We start from the raw sequence: 20,369 nt of genomic DNA, 5'->3' as shown, positions 1-20,369 counted from the left end.
CCCCCGCCCCAGGCTGACTGGGCTGGTATTTGGCACACAGTCCTTGCGGGTGCTGGAGAGGACCCTTCCTGGAGTGTGCGTGTGCATGCGTGTACGTGTGTGGATGCACACGTGTGTGCACAGGCATGTATATGTGTGTACACACATGCGCGCATGTGTGCACATACATGCATGTGTGCGTGCACGTGTGTTGATGGTTATGCTCAGGCTTCCTACTTCTGTCTCTAACCCTAATACCTGCCTGTGGGAGGAAGTGAGGTCAGGAATCAGTATTTTAAAAATCTCTCTGTGATTCTGGTGCACGGTGAGGGCTGAGAACCAGTGCTGACATTCAGCTGGGCTGCTCACATTCCCAGGGGAGGAAAGAACATTTATTGACCGACTGTCAGGTGGCAGCCAGGTTCACACGGACTGTCAGTTAATCCTCAAAGCCAGCCTGTGGGGTGGGTGTTTCTTCTCCTTTACTGATGGAGAAACTGAAAGATCACACAGCTAGTCAGAGCCAGGGTACAGTTCAGGCTCCTCCGCCCACACATGCCTTCTCTTTCTGCCCTTTCTTCTCCCACGTTTTACTTCCTGGATCCTTTGTCTTTGTTCGTGCAGCTTCCTCGGCCAGACATTCATCCCCCATCCCCGCCCCTAATTCTATCAGAATCTGTGAGATCCAGCACAAACGCCCCATGTTCTTCTCTGCTCCGGCCTGGGGCCATCCCCTTGCATGATCCCCAGGGGTTTGGTGTGTGCTCTGCAGTAGCTATCCTGGCATCTGGCACACAGTATGTGCTCCATTAGGATAGTGTCTATGAGTTTTTAGCGGTGAGCCGTGCTCCAGGGGAGGCCACGAGGGAGCATGAAGTCTGGAATGGAGCTCCGGTTAGGGAGAAGAAGGGGTGAGGGGATAAGGGCCCAGAGTGGGGGAAACGACCGCACTGAAGGTGTTGGCAAGGGCCAGTGCAGTGGCTGTGGAGACACCTGCTTCCTTCTTCCCCTCCTTGGCAGCTGTGTGATAATCCCTGAGGGATGATACAGGGACTTGGATCTTGGGCAGGCTGTGTGGGTGGGGGCAGGAGGCCTTCTAACTGGTGACCTAGCTCACTCTAGGCCTGCCAGCCCCTCGGGTCTTGGGGTGGCCCAGTTAGGTGGACAGTGAGGGGAGGGCTACTGGCAGCCACTACCCTCCTGTATTCAACAGGCTGGAATACACAGGCAAGGCCCTGGCTGTGAAACTGCGCTTCCCTGGGCAGCGAAGAGGAAGGGACAGGGGTCCTGCTGGGCTGATCCCAAGTGTGTTTACCCAGTTCCCCAATCCCACACCTCTTCCCAGGATAACGGATGCTGTATTAGGGTTTTGTGGATTTTTTTTTCCTGCCACAACAAATTATAAACTCTGCCCTCAAGCACTTATTTTATGGTTCTGTAGATCAGACGTCTGACACAGGTCTCAATGGGCTCAAATCAAGGCGTTAATGGGGCCGTATTCTCCTCTAGGGCTTCTAGGGGAGAACCTGTTTACTTGTCTTTTCCAGATTACAGAGGTTGCTCACCTTTCTTGGTTTGTGACCCCTCCTTCCATCTTCCAAGTGACTGCATTTCCCCGAAGTTCTTCTGTAGTCACATCTCCCACTGGCCACAGAAAGTTTTCGGGCTTTAAGCACCCATGTGATTAGATTGGGTCCACCCAGGTAGCCTGGGGCAATCTCCCATCTCAAGGTCCTATATCACACCCACAAAATCCCTTTTATCAGGAAAGGTAACAAACAATAGTATTCACAGGTTCCAGGGATTAGGACATTGACATTTCTGAGGGTCAGTATTCTGCCCACCACAGCAGAATAATACCAATGAGGATCTGGTGAATGTCCATTTGGCTTCACAGTGGGGTGCTCCAGGGTCCTGGTCAGCCTTGCTGGGCTACATACACTGTCACTCATCCCCAGACAGTGGGACTGGAAGAAAGGGGCATCCACATGGAATGCATCCTGGGTGCTCAGCCCTGTGTGAAGCATGGTGCATGGGTAGTTTTAATCCTCGCAGCAACCAGGTGAGACAGATCAACTTTATAGAAGCAGAAGAGGCTCAGAAAGTATAATTATCTTGTTCTAGTTTCCAGTCCTGGGCTCCTTCCTGGATACCACATGTCCTTCTGTGGGTGTGTGCCCAGGAGACAGGCCATGTCAACCAGGGTGTTTCTTTCTCGTAGACTTCCACAAAGTGAGTAGATTGTGTGAAATGCTGGCAGGGGACTAGCAATCTCTCAAGCACAACAAGGGCCCCATATTGTGGCCAAAATGACCATGGACTTAGGTTTCATAAGTAACTAGAGGTTTCACTAAACTTTGGGAATTCAGATGGACTGAAACAGGATAACCTAGAACCTCAACCTGGGATGGGATGCTTAGGCTAGCCCAGAAGCTCTGGGGTGAATTAGGCTGTGTTCAACAGCTGGGATTTTCTGTACCTGGCAGAGAAGCAGCCACCTCTACTGCCCTAGGTCCCTTAAGCCCATGAGCATTTGTCTGTAGGATCTTTCCCTGGAGGTAATAGTGACACTACTCTATATTCTCCATATTTCCTATGGTGAAAATAAGTTAGCTTCATAAACTGAAAAAAAAAAAATCTTGGTGTATATTATTTGAAAATGGCACTGAATCCTTGTTGGGACCTAGGGCAAGGAAATTTATTTCCCTGGTCCTCAGTTTCCTTAATTATAAAGTGGGTGTTATGAATCTACAGGACATCTCAGCTGGGAAATATGAGAAAGATAAAAATCAGGAGAAGTAAAATTAATTTCTTCTGGATTAACGACCCCCTCCCCCCAAGAGTAATTAACTAATTAACTTGGTTCTCAAGCTCTGGCCTCGCCCACCTGCAGTAACTGAGCTGAGATCTTGTGTCTCTTGTGAGTTGAACAGAACCAAAGCTATGATTTGTCCCCACTGTAAGGATCCACTGCTTGAAGCCATAAGAGCTGAGCCCTAGTGAATTTGAGTCCATGCTCTTTGCAGCAGACTTTTTTGAATGCCTGCGGTGTACCAGGGCCTGCTGGGTTATATGGAGGTCAAAGATGACATAGATATAATCTCTGCTGGGGCAGAGGGCCTGGGCATGGGGGCTGCCTGACCATCTGATCCCGAATCCTCTAGGAGGCCACTGGAATCTTAGCCTTAGGTGGAGCACTTTCCCCTCTCTAGGCTCCAGTTTCTTTGCTGGTATAATAAAGAGATTCATCTAAGTGGTGTCACACTTGTGTGTCAGGCATCGTGCTGGGCTCTGGACACAGTGATGAATATGGCAGGTCCTGTCCTCCAGGGGCCTTTTCACTGTGACTGTATGTTGCAGGGGTTCCCAGCCTCAGGTTCAGAACAGGGGCCTTTCTTTGCCGCTTGAGGAATTCCCTTCTTTTACCTTTTTTGCCCAACCTGAGTCTTTCCCATGTTCATTTTCTATCTCTTATACCTCCTGCCTTCCTCACACAGGGCCATGAATATTAATTGACATCTCAGGTTGTGTCAGATTGTGGGTCAGAATTGAGCCCTGCTTCTGACATGTGGGCTGTTCATCAAGGCTGAATCAGGGCAGAACGACGGAGTTCTTATATATGCTGGTCTGCTGCGCCCACATGTCAAAGATGCACATAACACAGGCACTGCTTCCTTTCCTCAGGTGGATGGGAGCCTGCCTAAGTCAGGAGACAATAGGATTGACCTCTAGTGGCTGGATTCTTCTCTTACTGCCCCCTCCTCAACCCCAACTAAACTCTTGACAAAAGTCCTGTTGTAGCAAGAAACTGGGTCCTTCTCATGGCTTATTTCCTCACTGGAAGATATTTTTGGGGAGCAGGGTGGAGGGGCGGGAGAGGGGGGAAGGCTAGAGTCACCTTTAGTGGAAAACTAGAAGCAAGTTTCAGTTTCTCATCAGTTGTGAAAAACATGTTGCCTTTGGGAAAGATGGTTTATGGTAGGACCTGGGTTAAGGTGGTTAGAAGCCAGCCCTGTGAACACTAGCAGTCATTCATGTGGGGGGGTTGGGGCTGCCACAGCCTTTTTCTGAGAAGAGCCCTTACCAGGGTAAAGGAGGGGTTAACATGGTTAAGGGTTACTTCAATTGTTCTAAGTAAATGGCATTTAAACTTTTTTTTTTTTTTTAAATGTCACTTTCAATGCTGTAATCTTCAGTAACTTTCTACATAGCTGTGACCCCTTGTTAGGGAAGGGCAGTAATTATATGCAATTAAAAAGAAATCTTCTATTTCCTCCCCAGGGCTGGGGGATTTGGAATGACTACTGCAACAGTATGTGAGGGAAAAATTAAGGCATCAAAGTGATCAATTCTGGAGGTGGCTTGGAGGATGCTCCCTAGCCAGCTTGAACTTTCACATTATCCTCCCCCCACCTCCCCCGTTCTGCGTCCCTGAGCCCTGAGAGCTGTGTGACCGTCCTTCAAATCCATCTTCCCTCCACCCCTGTTCACAGGGAGACGAGTAGAAGTCCCTTGTCGGGACCCGCCTCCTCTGCCATCTTTGTTCCGGAAGTGCCTGCCTCAGAAGCGCGGGTACCGGAAGCTGGGTCTGCGGTTCGCTCGCTGTGGCCTCCCCACGTGTCCCTGCCTGGAAGTGCCCACCTGGGAGGCGGAGCGGAGCGGAGGTTTCGGAAGAAACGGAGGCGGCAGCGGCCACAGCGAAAGCAGCGGCTTCGGCAGTTCAGCGATCTGTGGGTCCGACTGGAGGAGAGGTGAGGCGGTGATTTGGGCCGGGTTGGCTGGCCAGGAGCCCATCCCCGGCATCCATCCGCCCCACCCGGAGTCCCGGTGGGGAGCAGCCCAGGAATATCCCTCACCCTGCTTGAGAGGGGAAGGTTCAAGGCTCTGGTGGGGATGAGCAACCCCCTTGTGGACCAGCCTTTGCTGTTGCTTAGAGCCTTGGGCACTGAGATGAACCCAGTAATTAAAGGCAGTTGCTTCAAGCCAGAGTAAGGGCTTTGTTATCTTTGTTTATCTTTGTTAAAGGAGGAATGGGGGTGGTGGTGGTGGGCATGCATGGGTGTGCGTTGATTTGCGAGCCCTTTCTCCACTGCAGCTTCGGGAAGATTTCATAGTTTTGCAGAGCTGGAAGCAACAGGGAACAGGCTTGTTCAGCCCCCACATTTTACAGAGAGCGTGGTGACCACAGAATGCACTCTCGGAAGATGCTTAGGAGGTAGATCAGAGGTGGATGGAGGAGTCAAAGGTGGTGACTCAGCCTGGTCTGCAGGGCATAAGGCTTCTGGAAGAACTACACCAGAGAGGCCTGGGATCCAGGATCCAGTTCAGTTCAGCGCAAATGCATTGAGTTCCTCCTGGGTGCCTGCTGTTGTGTCGGGTGCTGTGGCTTTGAAGTACACCAGATGGGCATTAGCTCTCTGCCTTCATGGAGTTTGCATTCTAGCGAGGAAGCCCAGTTTTGATATCTGCAAAGGGTGCTGTGGGAATGTGCTTGTGTATGTGTTGGAAGTTACTATTTAGGGTTGGGGGAGTAGTCAGGAAAGGCCTCCCTGAGTGAAGGTAACTTTTGGCTGATGCTGAGTAGAAGGCTGACAAAGTGAAGCCCAATGACCAGAACTTTTGAGTCTGGATCAGGAGATTCAGGGATCCAGTACCTGCATAGGTGCTTGATAATAAATGTTGAATAGATAAATAGCTGAGCAAGGAGGGGAAGGAATTCCAAGCAAAGGGAACAGTGTGAAGGCCTGGAGAGAGTGAGCACGTTGAAGAAACCAAGATGAAATAATTATGGTTGGAGCTGGGGGGGAGGGGGGGACGGGGGGAAGGGGGGGAAGAGTCAAGTGGGGTGGTGTGGGTCCAGACAGGAAATGGAGTGGAGTGACAGAGAGTCTCATGCCTGTGGAAGTGAGGAGCCACTGAAAGGTTCGAAGAAGGCGTCCGGTGTGCTCTGGGATTGGCATTTTTTAACGGATGGAAGCTAGCAGCCAAATTGGACCCGGAGAACAGGGATCCTGTTGGTGTCCATGTTCCACATGACCAAGGGTAGCTCTCCAACCATCCTTCATTGGTGGAGGAATAAATTGACCAGTTCAGTACTTTTTCAGTTTGGGCCATTTCCTTTTAAGGTGGCCTGGAGTTGGCCACTTTACACCAGAGCTGAGCTGAAAGGTCCGGGTGAGCCTGAGATCTTGGGCCCCTCAGCTCATACTGTCTTGACCTGGGATGTCTGCATGGTGTTCACTCTGGATGTGAGCTGGGGTAGGGGAGAGAGCCAGAGACCCAGGGAGGACGCCTCATGGCCTGGATGTGCCTCTATGTGTGGTCAGTGAGGAGGGGCCCTGCCTGAGATTGCCCAAAGGCTAATGATAAGCAAATCTGAGTTGGGCCTTCTTACACCTAGAGTTTTAATAATCTTTGAACCAAGAACCATGTAGCCAAGGGAGAGTTGTCTGTTGTGCTGGTCTTAGCACCTGTATTACTTGGTTTTGTTGTAGTGGCAGTATCGAGGGACAGAGACACAGGAAGCCTATTAACATACTAAGATCCATTCTCGTCTTTAAAGAAGGGAGATGCAAAGAAGCTGTGTGGGCGTTTGGGGGCCCTGGAGTATCCAGTGGCTCCTGCTGTGCTCTGTGCTCTGAGCTTCTGTGTTTTTCTTTCCCTCCTAGTGCTGAGGTCCCACAGCTCCAGGTCCCTGTTCTGGATAGGCACATCTCTGCCGAGCTGCAGCTCCCTCGCCATGGGCATTCCCGCCACAGCCAGATGGTAGCCAGCAGTGCCTGTCTGTCTCTCTGGACTCCTGTGTTCTGGGTGCTGGTGCTGGCTTTCCAAACAGAGACGCCCCTCCTGCAATGACGGGAGGAGCCAGGCCAGGCCCCTGACCCCTTGGACTTGAAGGATGGCTATTCCTGTACTCCACACCCTGTTCTGGCCTTGATAGGCCCAACCCAGGAAAAGAGAGAATAAAAGTTGATTCTTCTCTTTCCAAGGAACGACTCTGGGTTATCCAGCAGTGCTGGGGGTAGGTGTACAGTTTTGTAACATAATGACTTGTATGAAAATAATTGTAAATGAATTATATGGAAATAATTAAATGTCTTTTCTTTGTAGATTTTTCCCCACAATGTGTATATGTTATGCAAACAACTCTTGCTCACACCCTCTGAATATTGTCACTGCTTTACCCCTGGGCCCTACTCATACTGGTCCTACCTGCCACTTTGGATCCTGACCCTTTTCTCCTTCCTGCTGCTCCTCTTCCTACTCCTGGTTATGGATTCAGGGGAGTCAGTAGGCCATAGGAGCTTTGTTCTGTTTCCTGCGCTCTGACAAGTGCTTTAATTATGTATGTGAGTGTCTCACCAACATGCTGAAGACTGGATGAATGGTAGGCTTTGTCAGAGGTGCTGTGTAAGAAAGTGGGTTTCAAACGCTCCCCCTTCCTGTCTTGTTATTTATATGCTGATGCCTTTTATAAATAAAATCTTATGAGGGAGTCTCTATAAAATGAGTAAGAGTAGAATTGTCTCAGTTGAGTCTCAAATGGGAACTTTTAGCCCTACCTCCCACCCCACCTCCTGTTTGGTCACCACACCCACCCCGTGACAAGGTTTCCTTATGGGCCTTCGAGCAGCTCACAGAAACCCAGAGGGTCTGCCCAGGACTTGGAAGTAGATGTGTTTGTTTCTAATCTGGTTTACGGTAAGCTTGACTGCCTGGGCTTGCAGTTCTGTGGTCTTCCCTTCCTAGACTTTCTTGGGGGTGCATCTCAGTCATTTCCAGGGCCCAGAAGGTCTTCCGGGTCTACTTAAAGACTGGTGCGATGGTACTCAGGATGCATGTCCTCCACCTTCGCTCCATTCTGTACTCTCTGTATTGCAGGGGGAGGAGGGCTAAACTCTCCCAGATTCCCTTGCTGCTATGACCGAGATTCTCCTAATGGCATAGACTTATGCGAGACTTGGAGGGTTCAAGGGGAACAGAAGACCTTTTTCTTCAGTAGTGGTGGCAGTTACAGGTAGGCTCCAGCAGACAGAAGTTTGTGCAGTGGCCAGGCTGTGCGTTTCCCTGTCTAGTCACCTGCTTCATGAGCGTGTTACAGTTGTGAGGTTGGCTCAGTTTCCTACAGCTTTCTGACCTGGAATTACAGCTGCTGTGGTGCCGGATGTCAGCCTCTGACTTCTGCGGCTGCAGCCATTCCCGTGGCTTACTAAGCACCTGTTCCTGCTTGGAATGCCAAGAGTCGTCTCGGTTCCTGCTCTGAGCTCTAAGTACAAGAATTGTTCGCTGCTACTCTGCGACTTCAGTCTGTTCTTAACTTTGATAGCTATGGGGATGAAGGCAGAGGTAAAAGGGGAAGGTGGGATTACTGGGCCTGATTCAGTTCTTCCAAATTTCTGGAAGGGGGTGGTGTGTCTTTATCCAGAGGACCACATGCTAGCTGGGTGGTTCCCGGTTTCGTGACTCATATTATGGCTGAGGACATAAACAGACCCTTGTTGGCATGGCTGACACAAGATGGTTTGCCACAGGTGACTGCTCCATCTCGGTACTGGCCCAACAACCTCTGCTTTTGAGGCGGCAGGGGCTCTGGTGCGCCTGGGTGGGACTTGGATGCTTTCTACACAGGTTCATCCTAAAGTGGAAGGGGAAATTCTGTCCTTGGGCAGGACCAATCTCTACTTCTGTGAAGCACAGCAAGCTCTTCTAAGGATGGTGGGATAGGCCCGTAGAGTGGGGGAGCTGGCACCATGGTGTCATGAGCTTGTTGTCCAGCTCACTTGCTCATCTGCCTCCCATATGTTGGGATCTGAGCCTTAATCTGGTCTAGAAATGGAAGCACCTGGGGCCGTGTGACTGAAATGTACACTGGGCCTTTTATGTCAGCGTGAAGAGGAAGGAAGCCCATCTGGGTAAGGAATTGGTGAGTTCTGACTCTGCCCAGGCACCCCCCTCCCTCCCCCCAAGTTACTGATGGGAAGCTGCCTGACTCTCGTATGGAGGAGGGGGAGCAGGTTTAAGAGGTGAGTGCTGAACCCACTGCTTTCGCATCAGAGCTTGAATTACCAACTCAATGAAGCACTCAGACACTTTATTTTAGGTTAGAAGAGAAAAGCCACACTAACCATCCTTAAGTCAGACCAGAAGTGTAGCTGTTTTGCTTGCATATGTTACACGGACCTCTGTCCCCATCAGGAAAGACTTTTGGCCTGGTTCTTTTTTAGCAGGAGGTGGCAACTTCTCACTCATTTAGTTGGCAGAGCAAAGCTGACCCCTTGGCAATCCAGTAATCTTTGGACCGCTTGGAGGGTAAGAGCACAGTTACCACAAAGTTGGTGGAATGACCTAGTAAAGGATACAAGGACAAAGGCTTGTTACTTAAAGAATAACCCGTTGATGCAAAGAGCAGTGTACTGAGAGTCAAGACACCTGGGCTTCAGACCTGACTCAGCCTCTGTAGATAACGGGTAAATAGTCCTCTACATATTTCAGTTTTACGCTCTATAGAATGAAGATGTTAGAACAAATGATCCTTTAGGACCTGTCTAACTTTGTATAACCTTGTAAAGTATGTTTCAAATTCTCCGCAGTCTGACTGATGGAACATTGGAATAGATTCAGCCCTGAGCTTTTAGTGGGACTCAGGATGCAGTTGGTAGGTTGGGCATCCATTCATTTGTCCATCTGTCTGTCCATCCATCCATCCATCCATCCTCTGTTCTACCCTGCAGTTAGGCACCAGTACTCCTGAAATGACCAAGTGCAATAGCAGATATTTTGTCCTCGGCTCTGGGACATCTGAAATAAGAGGTCACTTTTGCACTTTTTTTACTGTGGGCCTGTATGAGGGGCCAGGATGAGTGTGAGAAGAAGAGGGTTCTGCCCTCAAGATGACACTGCATTCACAGCAAACACAGTCTGTGTAGAAGTTGGGGAAAGGTGGTGGTGTCCCCAGCAGAGAAAGTCTATATCTCCCCTTTCCTTACCTTTGTATGCCATGCCATGCCACAGTGCCCTGGCAGGGACTTGAATGACATTTTCTAGTATAAATGGTATATAAATGGTATACACACACACACACACACACACACACACACTGTATGTGTATTGCATTAGTTTGATTCAGGATTCAAGTAAGATCCGTGTCTTGCAATAGTGATGTGTCTCTTAAATCTCCTTCAGTTGGTAGGTTACCTCTCTGTTCCTTTTGCCACCCCCTTGTAATTGTTGAAATAACAAGGCTGTTTGTCCTATAAAGTTTCCCAGAGTCTGGACTTTGCTGACAGCATCCCTGTGGTGATTTTAAATATGTTCCTCTGGGGCGCCTGGGTGGCTCAGTCGGTTAAGCGTCCGACTTCAGCTCAGGTCACGATCTCGCGGTCCGTGAGTTCGAGCCCCACGTCGGGCTCTGGGCTGATGGCTCAGAGCCTGGAGCCTGCTTCCGATTCTATGTCTCCCTCTCTCTCTGTCCCTCCCCCGTTCATGCTCTGTCTCTCTCTGTCTCAAAAATAAACATTAAAAAATATTTAAAAAATAAATATGTTCCTCTATTCATGTAAAGGGGGTGGTTAGATCTAGAGACATGATCATATTCAGGTTTGAGTTTTTTGGGCAAGAATACTTGAAGAGGTGGTGTGTACTTACATCAGGAAGTACCTTATGTCTGATTGTCTTTCTTGGCATGTTAGCAGATGTTGATAATTATTACGTAGAGCTATTATTTCATTAGGGTTAGTAATAATTTTAAAGTTTGGTGATGAGGGGTGCCGGGGTGGCTTAGTTGGTCAAACATCTGACTGTTGGTTTCAGCTCAGGTCATGATCCCAGTGTTGTGGGATTGAGCCCCATGTTGGGCTCTGTGCTGAGCATGGAGCCTGCTTAAGATTCTCTCTCTTTCTCCCCCTGTGTCCCCGTGCCCCTCTGCCCAAGTCTCGTATGTGCACATGTTCTCTGTCTCTCTCAAATATAAAGAAAGAAAGAAAAAAAAAAGAAAGAAGGAAAGAAAGAAAAAGAAAAAGAAAGTTTAGTGATGATTAAGTGTAAAGAATCCACCTGTGATTTACTTTTCTCTGTAGTATGAGATAGGGTCTAAGTTTGGTTGTCAGCACCATTTGTGGAATAATTTGTCTCTCACCAATTTTAAATGATGCTGCTACTCTCAACAATAGCTAAATTATGGAAAGAGCCTAAATGTCCATCAACTGACGAATGGATAAAGAAATTGTGGTTTATATACACAATGGAGTACTACGTGGCAATGAGAAAGAATGAAATATGGCCCTTTGTAGCAACATGGATGGAACTGGAGAGTGTGATGCTAAGTGAAATAAGCCATACAGAGAAAGACAGATACCATATGTTTTCACTCTTATCTGGATCCTGAGAAACTTACCAGAAGACCATGGGGGAGGGGAAGGAAAAAAAAAAAAAAGAGGTTAGAGAGGGAGGGAGCCAAAACATAAGAGACTCCTAAAAACTGAGAACAAACTGAGGGTTTATGGGGGATGGGAGGGAGGGGTGTGTGGGTGATGGGTATTGAGGAGGGCACCTTTTGGGATGAGCACTGGGTGTTGTATGGAAACCAATTTGACAATAAATTTCATAATAAAAAAAAATGATGCTGCTATTATATGCTGAGTTCCCACATATACACAGTGTGTTTCTGGGCTGTCTCTCCAGTGCATTTGATCTGTTGAGTCTTGTGTCAGTACAACATCATTTTAATTACTACCTTTTCTTGGTTCCTCTTGCCAAAAGGATAATTTCTGTTGGAATTTTAGCTAGCAATGAGACAAATGACTTTTAAAAAATGGGAAAAAGAACAGACAGTTCATCAAAGAAGATATAAATAAGTACCAGAAAAGATGGCTAATGTCATTAGTCATTAGAGAACTGCAAAGTAAAAACACAAGAAGATACCACATATTCTATCATCTAGGTAGCTAGCCGGCTGTCATCTAAAATCAAAAAGGACTGATCATCCTAAGTGGTAGGAAGTGGAGGAACTGGAGCCCTTATGCACTGCAGGTAGGAATGTTAAAAGGTATGGCCTCTTTTAAAACAGTTTGGCTGTTTCTTAAAAAGTTAAACATGTACTTACCACATGTTTAGTCTTTCCACTCCTAGATATTTATCCGAGATAAATAAAAACTTATGTCCACATAAAAACTTGTTCATGCCATTAATTTTAAAAATACCTTTTAGGGGCGCCTGGGTGGCGCAGTCGGTTAAGCGTCCGACTTCAGCCAGGTCACGATCTCGCGGTCCGGGAGTTCGAGCCCCGCGTCGGGCTCTGGGCTGATGGCTCAGAGCCTGGAGCCTGTTTCCGATTCTGTGTCTCCCTCTCTCTCTGCCCCTCCCCCGTTCATGCTCTGTCTCTCTCTGTCCCAAAAATAAATAAACGTTGAAAAAAAAATTAAAAAAAAAATACCTTTTAAAATGTTTTTAGATTTGTCATGGGAGTGGGAGATCGAGACATGATAAGTGTCTATTGTAGTTCTATTCTGTACGTTACTCTTTGAGAATATACTTTAATTGAAGATTTTATTAGAAAAATATTTATCAGTATCTGTATTCTCCATTCAAATGAGAAAATTTAATTCTTTCTACCCTGTCCCCTCTCCTATATATATTTCTCTCATCTGGAAATTTAGTTTCAAGTTATTATTGAAATCATTTTTATGGTCAAAGTATTACAGATTTAAGTGTGTGTGTGTGTTTTAGCGGGCCAGTGGTGATTAATTTAGAGCCATTGTATGTCCAAAGAGATCTTTATTACACCTTTCCTTTTAATAATTTGGTTGCTTTTGCAGTTCTGGTGCAAAGTTATTTTCCCACAGCCTTTGCAGGTGTTTGTCTATTATCTTTTTATATGCACTGTGTGGATAAAGAGAGAGATGTCTGATGTCAATCTGAGTCTCATTCTTGGACATTTTAGTCCCAGTGTATTAATATATTTTAAATCTTTGCTTTGAGGATTTTCTTTATCACTGATAGTGTTAAGAATCACTTTGATATATCTTTGCAAATTTAATTATTTGTTGTATGCTTTAAAAAAAATCATACCTGCCACTTTGTGAGATCTTATGATCTGAGGACTCAAGTGTTTGTTCAGTTCTGGGAATTATCAGCCATTATTTTTTCAAATATTATCCCTCTTCCATTCTCTTTCTCCTTCCAGATTGCCTACTAGATAAATATGGGAAAATTTGGCTCCTTTCACAATGTCACTTTATTTTTTTATTTTTTATTTTATTTTTAATTTTTTTCACAATGTCACTTTTTTAAAAAACTGACTCCTCAGCTCATTCTCTGCTCACTCTTTAGCTGTGTGCATTCAGCTTACCTGTTGATATGGCTTTCTTTCTACCTGGTTCCTTTTGTCAGGGCTGCATCTTAGTTTCAGACCCACTCAGATTTCCCTTTTTGCAACACGGCATTCTGTCTTGGGTCTATTTTTATTTAATGCTATTTTATTTAATGCCATTTTTTAAAATGTTTATTTATTTTTGAGAGAGAGAGAATGAGTGGGGAAGGGGCAGAGAGAGAGGGAGACAGAATCCTAAGCAGGCCCCAGGCTCTGAGCTGTCAGCATAGAGCCTAATGTAGGACTTGGACTCATGAACTGCGAGATCATGACCTGAGCCAGAGTCGGACGTTTAACCAGTAGCCCTGGGTTTATTTTTAAATCTGTTTTCTATGATGAGTCTCAGTGACTTTGGTGAGAGACTCCGGTCTACCTAATCCATCATTTTGAAATTAGAAGTCACTGTTCAATAAGCTCTATTTTCTACTTATTAGGTTAATAGAAAGAAAGCATTTGTTTTATAATGTCAGCCCATACTTAGTGGTAAAAGAAGGAAAACATAAAATCTATAAATTAGTATATTATAAGTGGCCTCATTTTAAGTCTTGCTAATTGGCTTAAGATCTCCCCTCGCACATTATGGCTTTGTGTTTGGACTTTGTAAGTTTGCATTTTGTCATCATTTTTTTTTTTTTTACCAATCTTAGCACATCCTTACCTGTGGTTGAGAGTGTTCCTGCCCGGGCCCCTGTTTTATAAAGTGGGGAATGGTAAAGTGTTGGGCTTGGCACGTAATTTTGTTGAGGTTCAAAATGCACCACAGGCAGCATTGGATTCATCTGTCCTGGCAGTGCATCTTCTATCACCATCTCTGTGTTGTCCCATCGAGAAGCATCCATAAACATTCCATGAACAAGAACACCATCTTCAGGAGAGGGCAACTGGAAGATAACCAGAAGTTTAAAGGTGAGAAGAGGAGAAGGGGATTAGCTGTTGTGGGCCATTTCCCGAGTCCCACATCCTCACCAGTTAATTCTAAGAACCACTCTAGAGATTGCTGTTATTACATTTTATTTTTATTTTTTATTTAAAAAAATTTCTTTAATGTTTGTTCATTTTTGAGAGACAGACAGAGCATGAGTGGGGGAGGGGCAGAGAGAGAGGGAGACAAGGAACCCGAAGCAGGCTCCAGGCTCCAGGCTCCGAGCTGTCAGCATAGAGCCCAACGTAGGGCGCGAACTCACGAACCATGAGATCATGACCTGAGCTGAAGTCGGATGCTTAATCAACTGAGCCATCCAGGCGCCCTGCTGTTATTACATTTTAGAGAGGAGAAAACCAAGACTCAGAAAGGTAAAATAACTTGCTTCTGTTTGACACCAAATCTCAAACTTTCCATACTCTACCAGGATCTTTAATAGGGGATACCATCTATGGGCTTCAGACTGTCTGATATGGTGTTATGACTTGCTCCTTTGCATGGGAAGCAGATAGGATAGGAGGGCTGTGATTATCATGTTCTTTTTAGCAAGGTCTTTCAAGGACCTGGGTGCCTCCTAAAGATAGATTATATATCCGTCTTGATACCTGCAGAGTATGGACTGTTGCAGACTATGGAAAGTTCCCTTTTTGTTTTTAGAAATTATGCTAGATTCTTGTTTCTATTAAAGGAGGAGAGAGAGAGACAGAGAAAAACCTTGCCCTTGGTGTCCTGTGATTAGAGGCCACCACTGGTATACAAGTTCTGCCAATTGTGGGCTTCTGTGTCATCCTTCCTCAAACAGTGGATTTGGCCACTTGTGGAGCTGATTATCTTTTGGAGAATTGGAGCCGCTCACCTGCAGGCAGATGGCCAAGCGGTATGGACACAGGCAGTATATTTTTATAGTGAATAAAAGGACAGTAAGCTCTTTTTGGCTGGTCTTTACTTTCTGGTGTCCCGAACTTTGTCTCAACTACGAAGGGTGGGGCAGGCCTTCCTGTTTTGGGGGCTGCTATGCACACTTGTGCAGGTCTGCCTTAGTGGAGGCTGGAAACCATCCTGCTACCCCCTTGCCAAGCCATGTGTGGGAGCCATCTGGGCATCCACCCAGAGGGAGTGTCTTTTCCTAAGCTGTGCAAAGGTGGCAAATGGGCTAACAGTGGCCCTGCTTGTGTGTAGAGTTATGTTTCTAAGGTGTGGACGGGCGCTTTGAGGCAGGGCTGCACTCCCCCATTGCATCTCAGCACATCGGAGTTGGGTGGCTCGGATGGGCGGCAGGGGTTCTCATCTCTGGTGGTGCACTGGAGTCACCCGGGGGAGCTTTGGAAAATAATGATGCCTAATGATATTGGGCTGATTCTGATGTAAGTGGGATGTAGTCTGGGCATTGGGATTTTTTTTTTTTTTTATTTTAGAGAGGAGGGGGGAGGGAGAGAGGGAGAGAGAGTGAGAGTATCCCAAGCAGTCTCCATGCCCAGCTTGGGAACTCAGTGCGGAGCTCAATGCAGAGCTCAATTCCATGACCCTGGGATCATGATCTGAGCCCAAATCAAGAGTCAGATGCTCAACTGACTGAGCCACCCAGGCGCCCCATTGGGTATTGGGAGTTTTAAAAAGCTCCACAGGTGATTGCAGTTAAGGTTGAGAATCACTGATATTCTAGAGCAGTGTTCTCAAAATTTAGTGGGCTAAGAGCCCCATGTAGGACTTGTTACAGTACAGATTTCTGGGTCTCAGCCCAGAGTTTCTGATTCAGTAGATCTGGAATGGGTCCTTGGAATTTGCATTTCTAGTAAGTTCCCAGGTGATGCCAATGCTCCTGGTATTGGAACCACATTTTGAGAACTTCTGCTCTAGAAGGAGGAAACTATGTAAGGAAAGAGTTTAAACTGCTTCCTTAGTGCATTCCTATTAGTTATGCCATGTATTTATGGTTATATAATGTATAAAGTTAGTATATCAATTCCACTAGGAGGCAATTGAGTGAACGGCAAATACATTCAGCCTATAATAATAGTTACTTATTGTGGGAGCACTATGTGCTAGTTCATTTACACTGCATTACAGCTCTGAGGTTGGTGGCATTGGCCCCATTTTACAGATGAGAACACTGAGATGCAGACATGTTAGTCATTCTAGCACACACAGCTGCAAAGGGGAAAGTCAGAATTTAAACTCAGCCCTGACTGATTCTGAAACCTTGTTTTTAACATCTTGCTAAAGCCCTTATTTAACCTCATTCTCCATAAGAAAGAGAGAGTTGCTGTAGGTATCTAAAGAAATAAACAGTGTTGCTTTAAAAAATATCTCTACAAATCGGACTAATTTAGGCACTTCCTATCGAGTCACTGCAGACCTGGGGAGCTTGTCTGAGGGGTATGAGTCTCGTCCTGCCTCTCACGCTGCTGCATGTGGGAGGCAGTAGGGGAGTGGGGCGGGGGAGGTTGGCTGAGATATCAAATGTGAGTGGGACAGAGCTGCTCTGCTGTAACTAGTCAGGGAACGGTACCTCCAAGTCCATGGGCAGTTCTTGTCCAAACTGCACTGTCTTGGCAGCTTCTATAACTGCAGCTTGATCCCGATAGATAGGAATCATGTTGTACTTGAAACTCAGCTCATCTATAGGCAAATTGTGTTTCCGAGCATGATTTTGAAGAGTTCCTATGAAAATGAAAACCAGAAAGCTGGGTCCTCCAAACGACATTGCCGCTTCTCAAACATGGCCTCTGTTTGCCTCAACCAGGTTGCTCTAGCATTTGAGAGCTTCCTCCCCCTCGAGAAGTCCCAGCCATTAACACCTTATTCTGAATTAGCTCATTAGACAGGAAGCCTGTGGTGATGCTGGGAGGGGTGGAGCCATGGCACAGCTGGGAAGAGAGGGAAGAAGGTCATGGCTCTAGTGCACTGCTCTGCCAGTGAGTGAGAGACAAGCCAGTGCCGGAGATTTGAGGGATTCAGAAGACAGTTTAGGCCTGGGTCCTCTAGCTGGAGTCGAGGGCCGATGGAAGGTTGACAGGAATGTTCTTTTTTTTTTTTTTTTAATATGAAATTTATTGTCAAATTGGTTTCCATACAACACCCAGTGGTCATCCCAACAGGTGACCTCCTCAATGCCCATCACCCACCCCTCATCCAGCCTCAGTTTATTCTCAGTTTTTAAGAGTCTCTTATGGTTTGGCTCCCTCCCTCTCTTTTTTTTTTCCTTCCCCTCCCCCATGGTCTTCTGTTAAGTTTCTCAGGATACACATATGAGTGAAGGAATGTTCTTTAGAAAGAAGGAAGCTGCTCTGAGGTGGGGCTGGGGCAGGTGGAGAGCAGGTGGTGCCGTCCAGCATGGGTCACGTGGGGAACTGGGGCGTGCCGTGGGCATTCATGTTGTATCGAGTGCTCGAACTTGCACAGCCCAAGAGGGGCAGGGGTTAGGTTGTTGGGGAGCATCTGCTATTCCTGCCATCCTTTTCCCCAGCAAGTGAGAAGGAGCAGGGCCTTATTGAACTGCCCTATAATCAGTAATCCATAGTTAGGTCATTAGCAGCCCTGCCTTTCCCCCAGTTCCTAGAAACCCAGCATGATCTTTCGTGGGATTTTTCTTGGGAAAGCACTGGTTGTTACCTGTTAGAAATCCTTGAGGAAAGAAGAAACCGGAGATCCAGAAGGACTTAGGCTGCCCTCTTTTGAGCCACAACTAAAGGAGAAACATTACACCATTATGTATTGTTTTTCTGAAGTGGAGCTTGTCATTTAAGTCAAAATCATATTTTGGAGGGCCTCTCAGGAGACAGAATCTTAACCAGCCTGAGTTAGTCATCAGCCCCATTCTCCCTACCTGTCTGTCCCCCTCCTTACCCAATAGCCTGACTGTAAATCCAGAACCTGGTTATTATAGGGGGTGTGGAAGAGAGGAGACTGCAGCAAGGTCACACCTAGAAGTTTGGACCCATGTCAGATTGGTTCTGTGCCTCACAGTGGGATCCCATGAATGAGATCTGAAACTCCAAGGTTGGCCTGGAATTAAAGTGGGATACAGGGATAAAGGCCAAGGGCAAAGTACCTTATAATGAACATGACTTTCAAATTGATGCCATTCTGGAAGTTTCTATTTCTTTGGGCTCAGATGATCCCTCAACAGTTGTTAATATTTCAGTTAGCTAGGGCTTCCTAAGGACCTTAAGGCCTACTGTGTTCATCAAACTCAAAGAAGTGAATTTTCTTACATCCACAAATGCAGTCCTCAGGATCAGGTCTTTGACCCACGATCCTAGTGGCTTCAGGGATGGGTAGGCTGTGGTGGACCACAGAGAGGGAACTTGGTTGTTGAGGAAACTGTTGTACACCTTCTCCATTTCCTCAGACATCACCACAAGGCCAGCAATAGCTTTGTTGAGTGTCTCCAGAGAAGTCTGAAAGAACAATAATGAGTAGGTGCCTTTCACAGATGAAATTATCAAGTGAGAGTGCCACTCATTTGTGTCAGCAGTACTGCCTTGGGCTGAAGGGCCCCCTTGCTCCATCCTCTCTGCACACTGTCTGTTGGGCCAGACTCTTCAATCTTTCGCCCATTTTTACAACACGTGACCATAGGGGTGTAAGACCTGGGCGTGGGGGACGGTTCAGACTGTTAATGGCAGAATCCAATGAAGTAGAAAGAGGGAAGGAAGAGAAATATCCCTTGAAGCCTAGAGAAGTGGCTTCAAGAAATACCAACGAGCAGCTCTCCTCCAGGCTGAAGGAAAAATGGGCCTGATAGTTATTTGGGAACCATGGGGTTGGTAGTGGGAACTGCTTCTTACCACTGGCGATTTCTGCCCAGGGGCTTCCCATGGCCTCTGAAGTTACAGCAGAGAGGGGAGATTCTTAGGGGAGACCAATCTTTCAGCTGGTACCAGAGTCCCCTTGTTCTAGAAACACTTCCTTAAGACATGACCCTTACCCTCCCCTCCCCACAACAAAAGACAGAGGCAGGCAGTAGTCCCGGGAGATGCTGGGCTGGCAGCAGCCCTGGGGAAGTACAGGGTAATATTTGTTACTTGGCTAAAGACGAAGGTGGGGCATATAGATTGGTATGGCCTGCATGGTTCTGGTTTTGTGTAAACCACTGCAGTATACTGGGAAAATACTATAGGAGGATGTTAGAGGCCAAATTTATGTTGATTCAAAACCAAAATAAGGTCCAGGACCATATGCACATAGTTCTAGAGATAGGCGGTATGTGGATAAACAAGGTTAGTCAGCCTTCCATTCCTTCATAGAGTTATTCCCCACCTCCCCGTCTCTGTTCATGAGAGGCAATGAGTGGTAGGAAGAGTTGTTATTCAATTGCCCTTAGTTAGGGTCTGAGGAACCATTTGCAGCCTTGTAGAGCAAGGAGGCCCTCAGCCAGGGCTGAAACAGCACTCCACCTTAGAAACCGAAAATGGAAAACGGTGGCAGAAGACTTACAGAGAAGACTTACAGAAGGTTCCAGAGAGGGAGGGATTAGGCTGCTAGGGTCTTCTAGGACTGGGCAGAGGTCAGGATTGGGGGGGGGGGGCAGGCCACCACCCCTCCCTCAGATAGAAGTGCTCGGCTGGGATTCCTGATTGCTTTGCAGGCTGCTTCTTCCAGGATTCCTCCTTTTTCTCCTTCCTGTAGGTGGATTCCTTCATTATTGGTACACAGTAATGTTTGACCAGAAGTCGTGACCACAAGGAGACCTCAGAGCCACACTCTTTCACTCGCACATTCAAAGATTCATGAAGATTTAGTATGTGTCAGGGACTAGGGGATCAAAGATGACTAATTTAACTAGTTTTCTTCTCTTTAAGAAGTTCATTGTCCTACGGGGGAGCCATCCCCATGGAGGGGTAATTACAAGGTAATTTGGTGAGGACAGCGATAGACACAGACACCCGAAATGATGGAGCCCTGAGGAGGGTTCCTTAAGTTATCTGATGGGGGAGGGACGGGCTGGTGTGTCAGGAAGACTTTTTGGAGGAAGTGACATTAGGATTTGTCTGTCGTCAAGTGGGTGCAAAGTCATGACGTGGAAAAGGCAAGACATGAGCAAGGTTCGTGTCTGTCCTCTGAACAACAGTACTTCTTTAGTTTTAGCTGGGTACATAA

At 46.8% G+C, this 20,369-nt stretch overlaps 2 protein-coding genes across 2 annotated transcripts in view; one reads left to right on the top strand and one right to left on the bottom strand.

Moving 5' to 3' along the window:
• TRABD2A (TraB domain containing 2A) overlaps positions 1 to 7,088 on the top strand; it is a 54,010-nt gene extending 46,922 nt beyond the window's left edge. Inside the window, exons 6-7 of the mRNA XM_043603833.1 lie at positions 4,473 to 4,730; positions 6,648 to 7,088. Of these exons, the coding sequence (XP_043459768.1) occupies positions 4,473 to 4,730; positions 6,648 to 6,834 (445 nt within the window). The 3' untranslated portion in view covers positions 6,835 to 7,088. The remainder of the gene's footprint in view (positions 1 to 4,472; positions 4,731 to 6,647) is intronic.
• A 1,965-nt stretch (positions 7,089 to 9,053) lies between these two features.
• DNAH6 (dynein axonemal heavy chain 6) overlaps positions 9,054 to 20,369 on the bottom strand; it is a 226,041-nt gene continuing 214,725 nt past the window's right edge. Inside the window, exons 73-77 of the mRNA XM_043603834.1 lie at positions 18,482 to 18,667; positions 17,880 to 17,952; positions 16,777 to 16,928; positions 14,004 to 14,226; positions 9,054 to 9,324 (exon numbers count right to left, since the gene is read on the bottom strand). Of these exons, the coding sequence (XP_043459769.1) occupies positions 9,221 to 9,324; positions 14,004 to 14,226; positions 16,777 to 16,928; positions 17,880 to 17,952; positions 18,482 to 18,667 (738 nt within the window). The 3' untranslated portion in view covers positions 9,054 to 9,220. The remainder of the gene's footprint in view (positions 9,325 to 14,003; positions 14,227 to 16,776; positions 16,929 to 17,879; positions 17,953 to 18,481; positions 18,668 to 20,369) is intronic.

Source organism: Prionailurus bengalensis, chromosome A3 (genome assembly GCF_016509475.1).
Source record: "Prionailurus bengalensis isolate Pbe53 chromosome A3, Fcat_Pben_1.1_paternal_pri, whole genome shotgun sequence".
NCBI classification, from domain to species: domain Eukaryota; kingdom Metazoa; phylum Chordata; class Mammalia; order Carnivora; family Felidae; genus Prionailurus; species Prionailurus bengalensis.
Note: the sequence above shows the minus strand (reverse complement) of the source record. Positions and strands in the feature narration are given on the sequence as shown.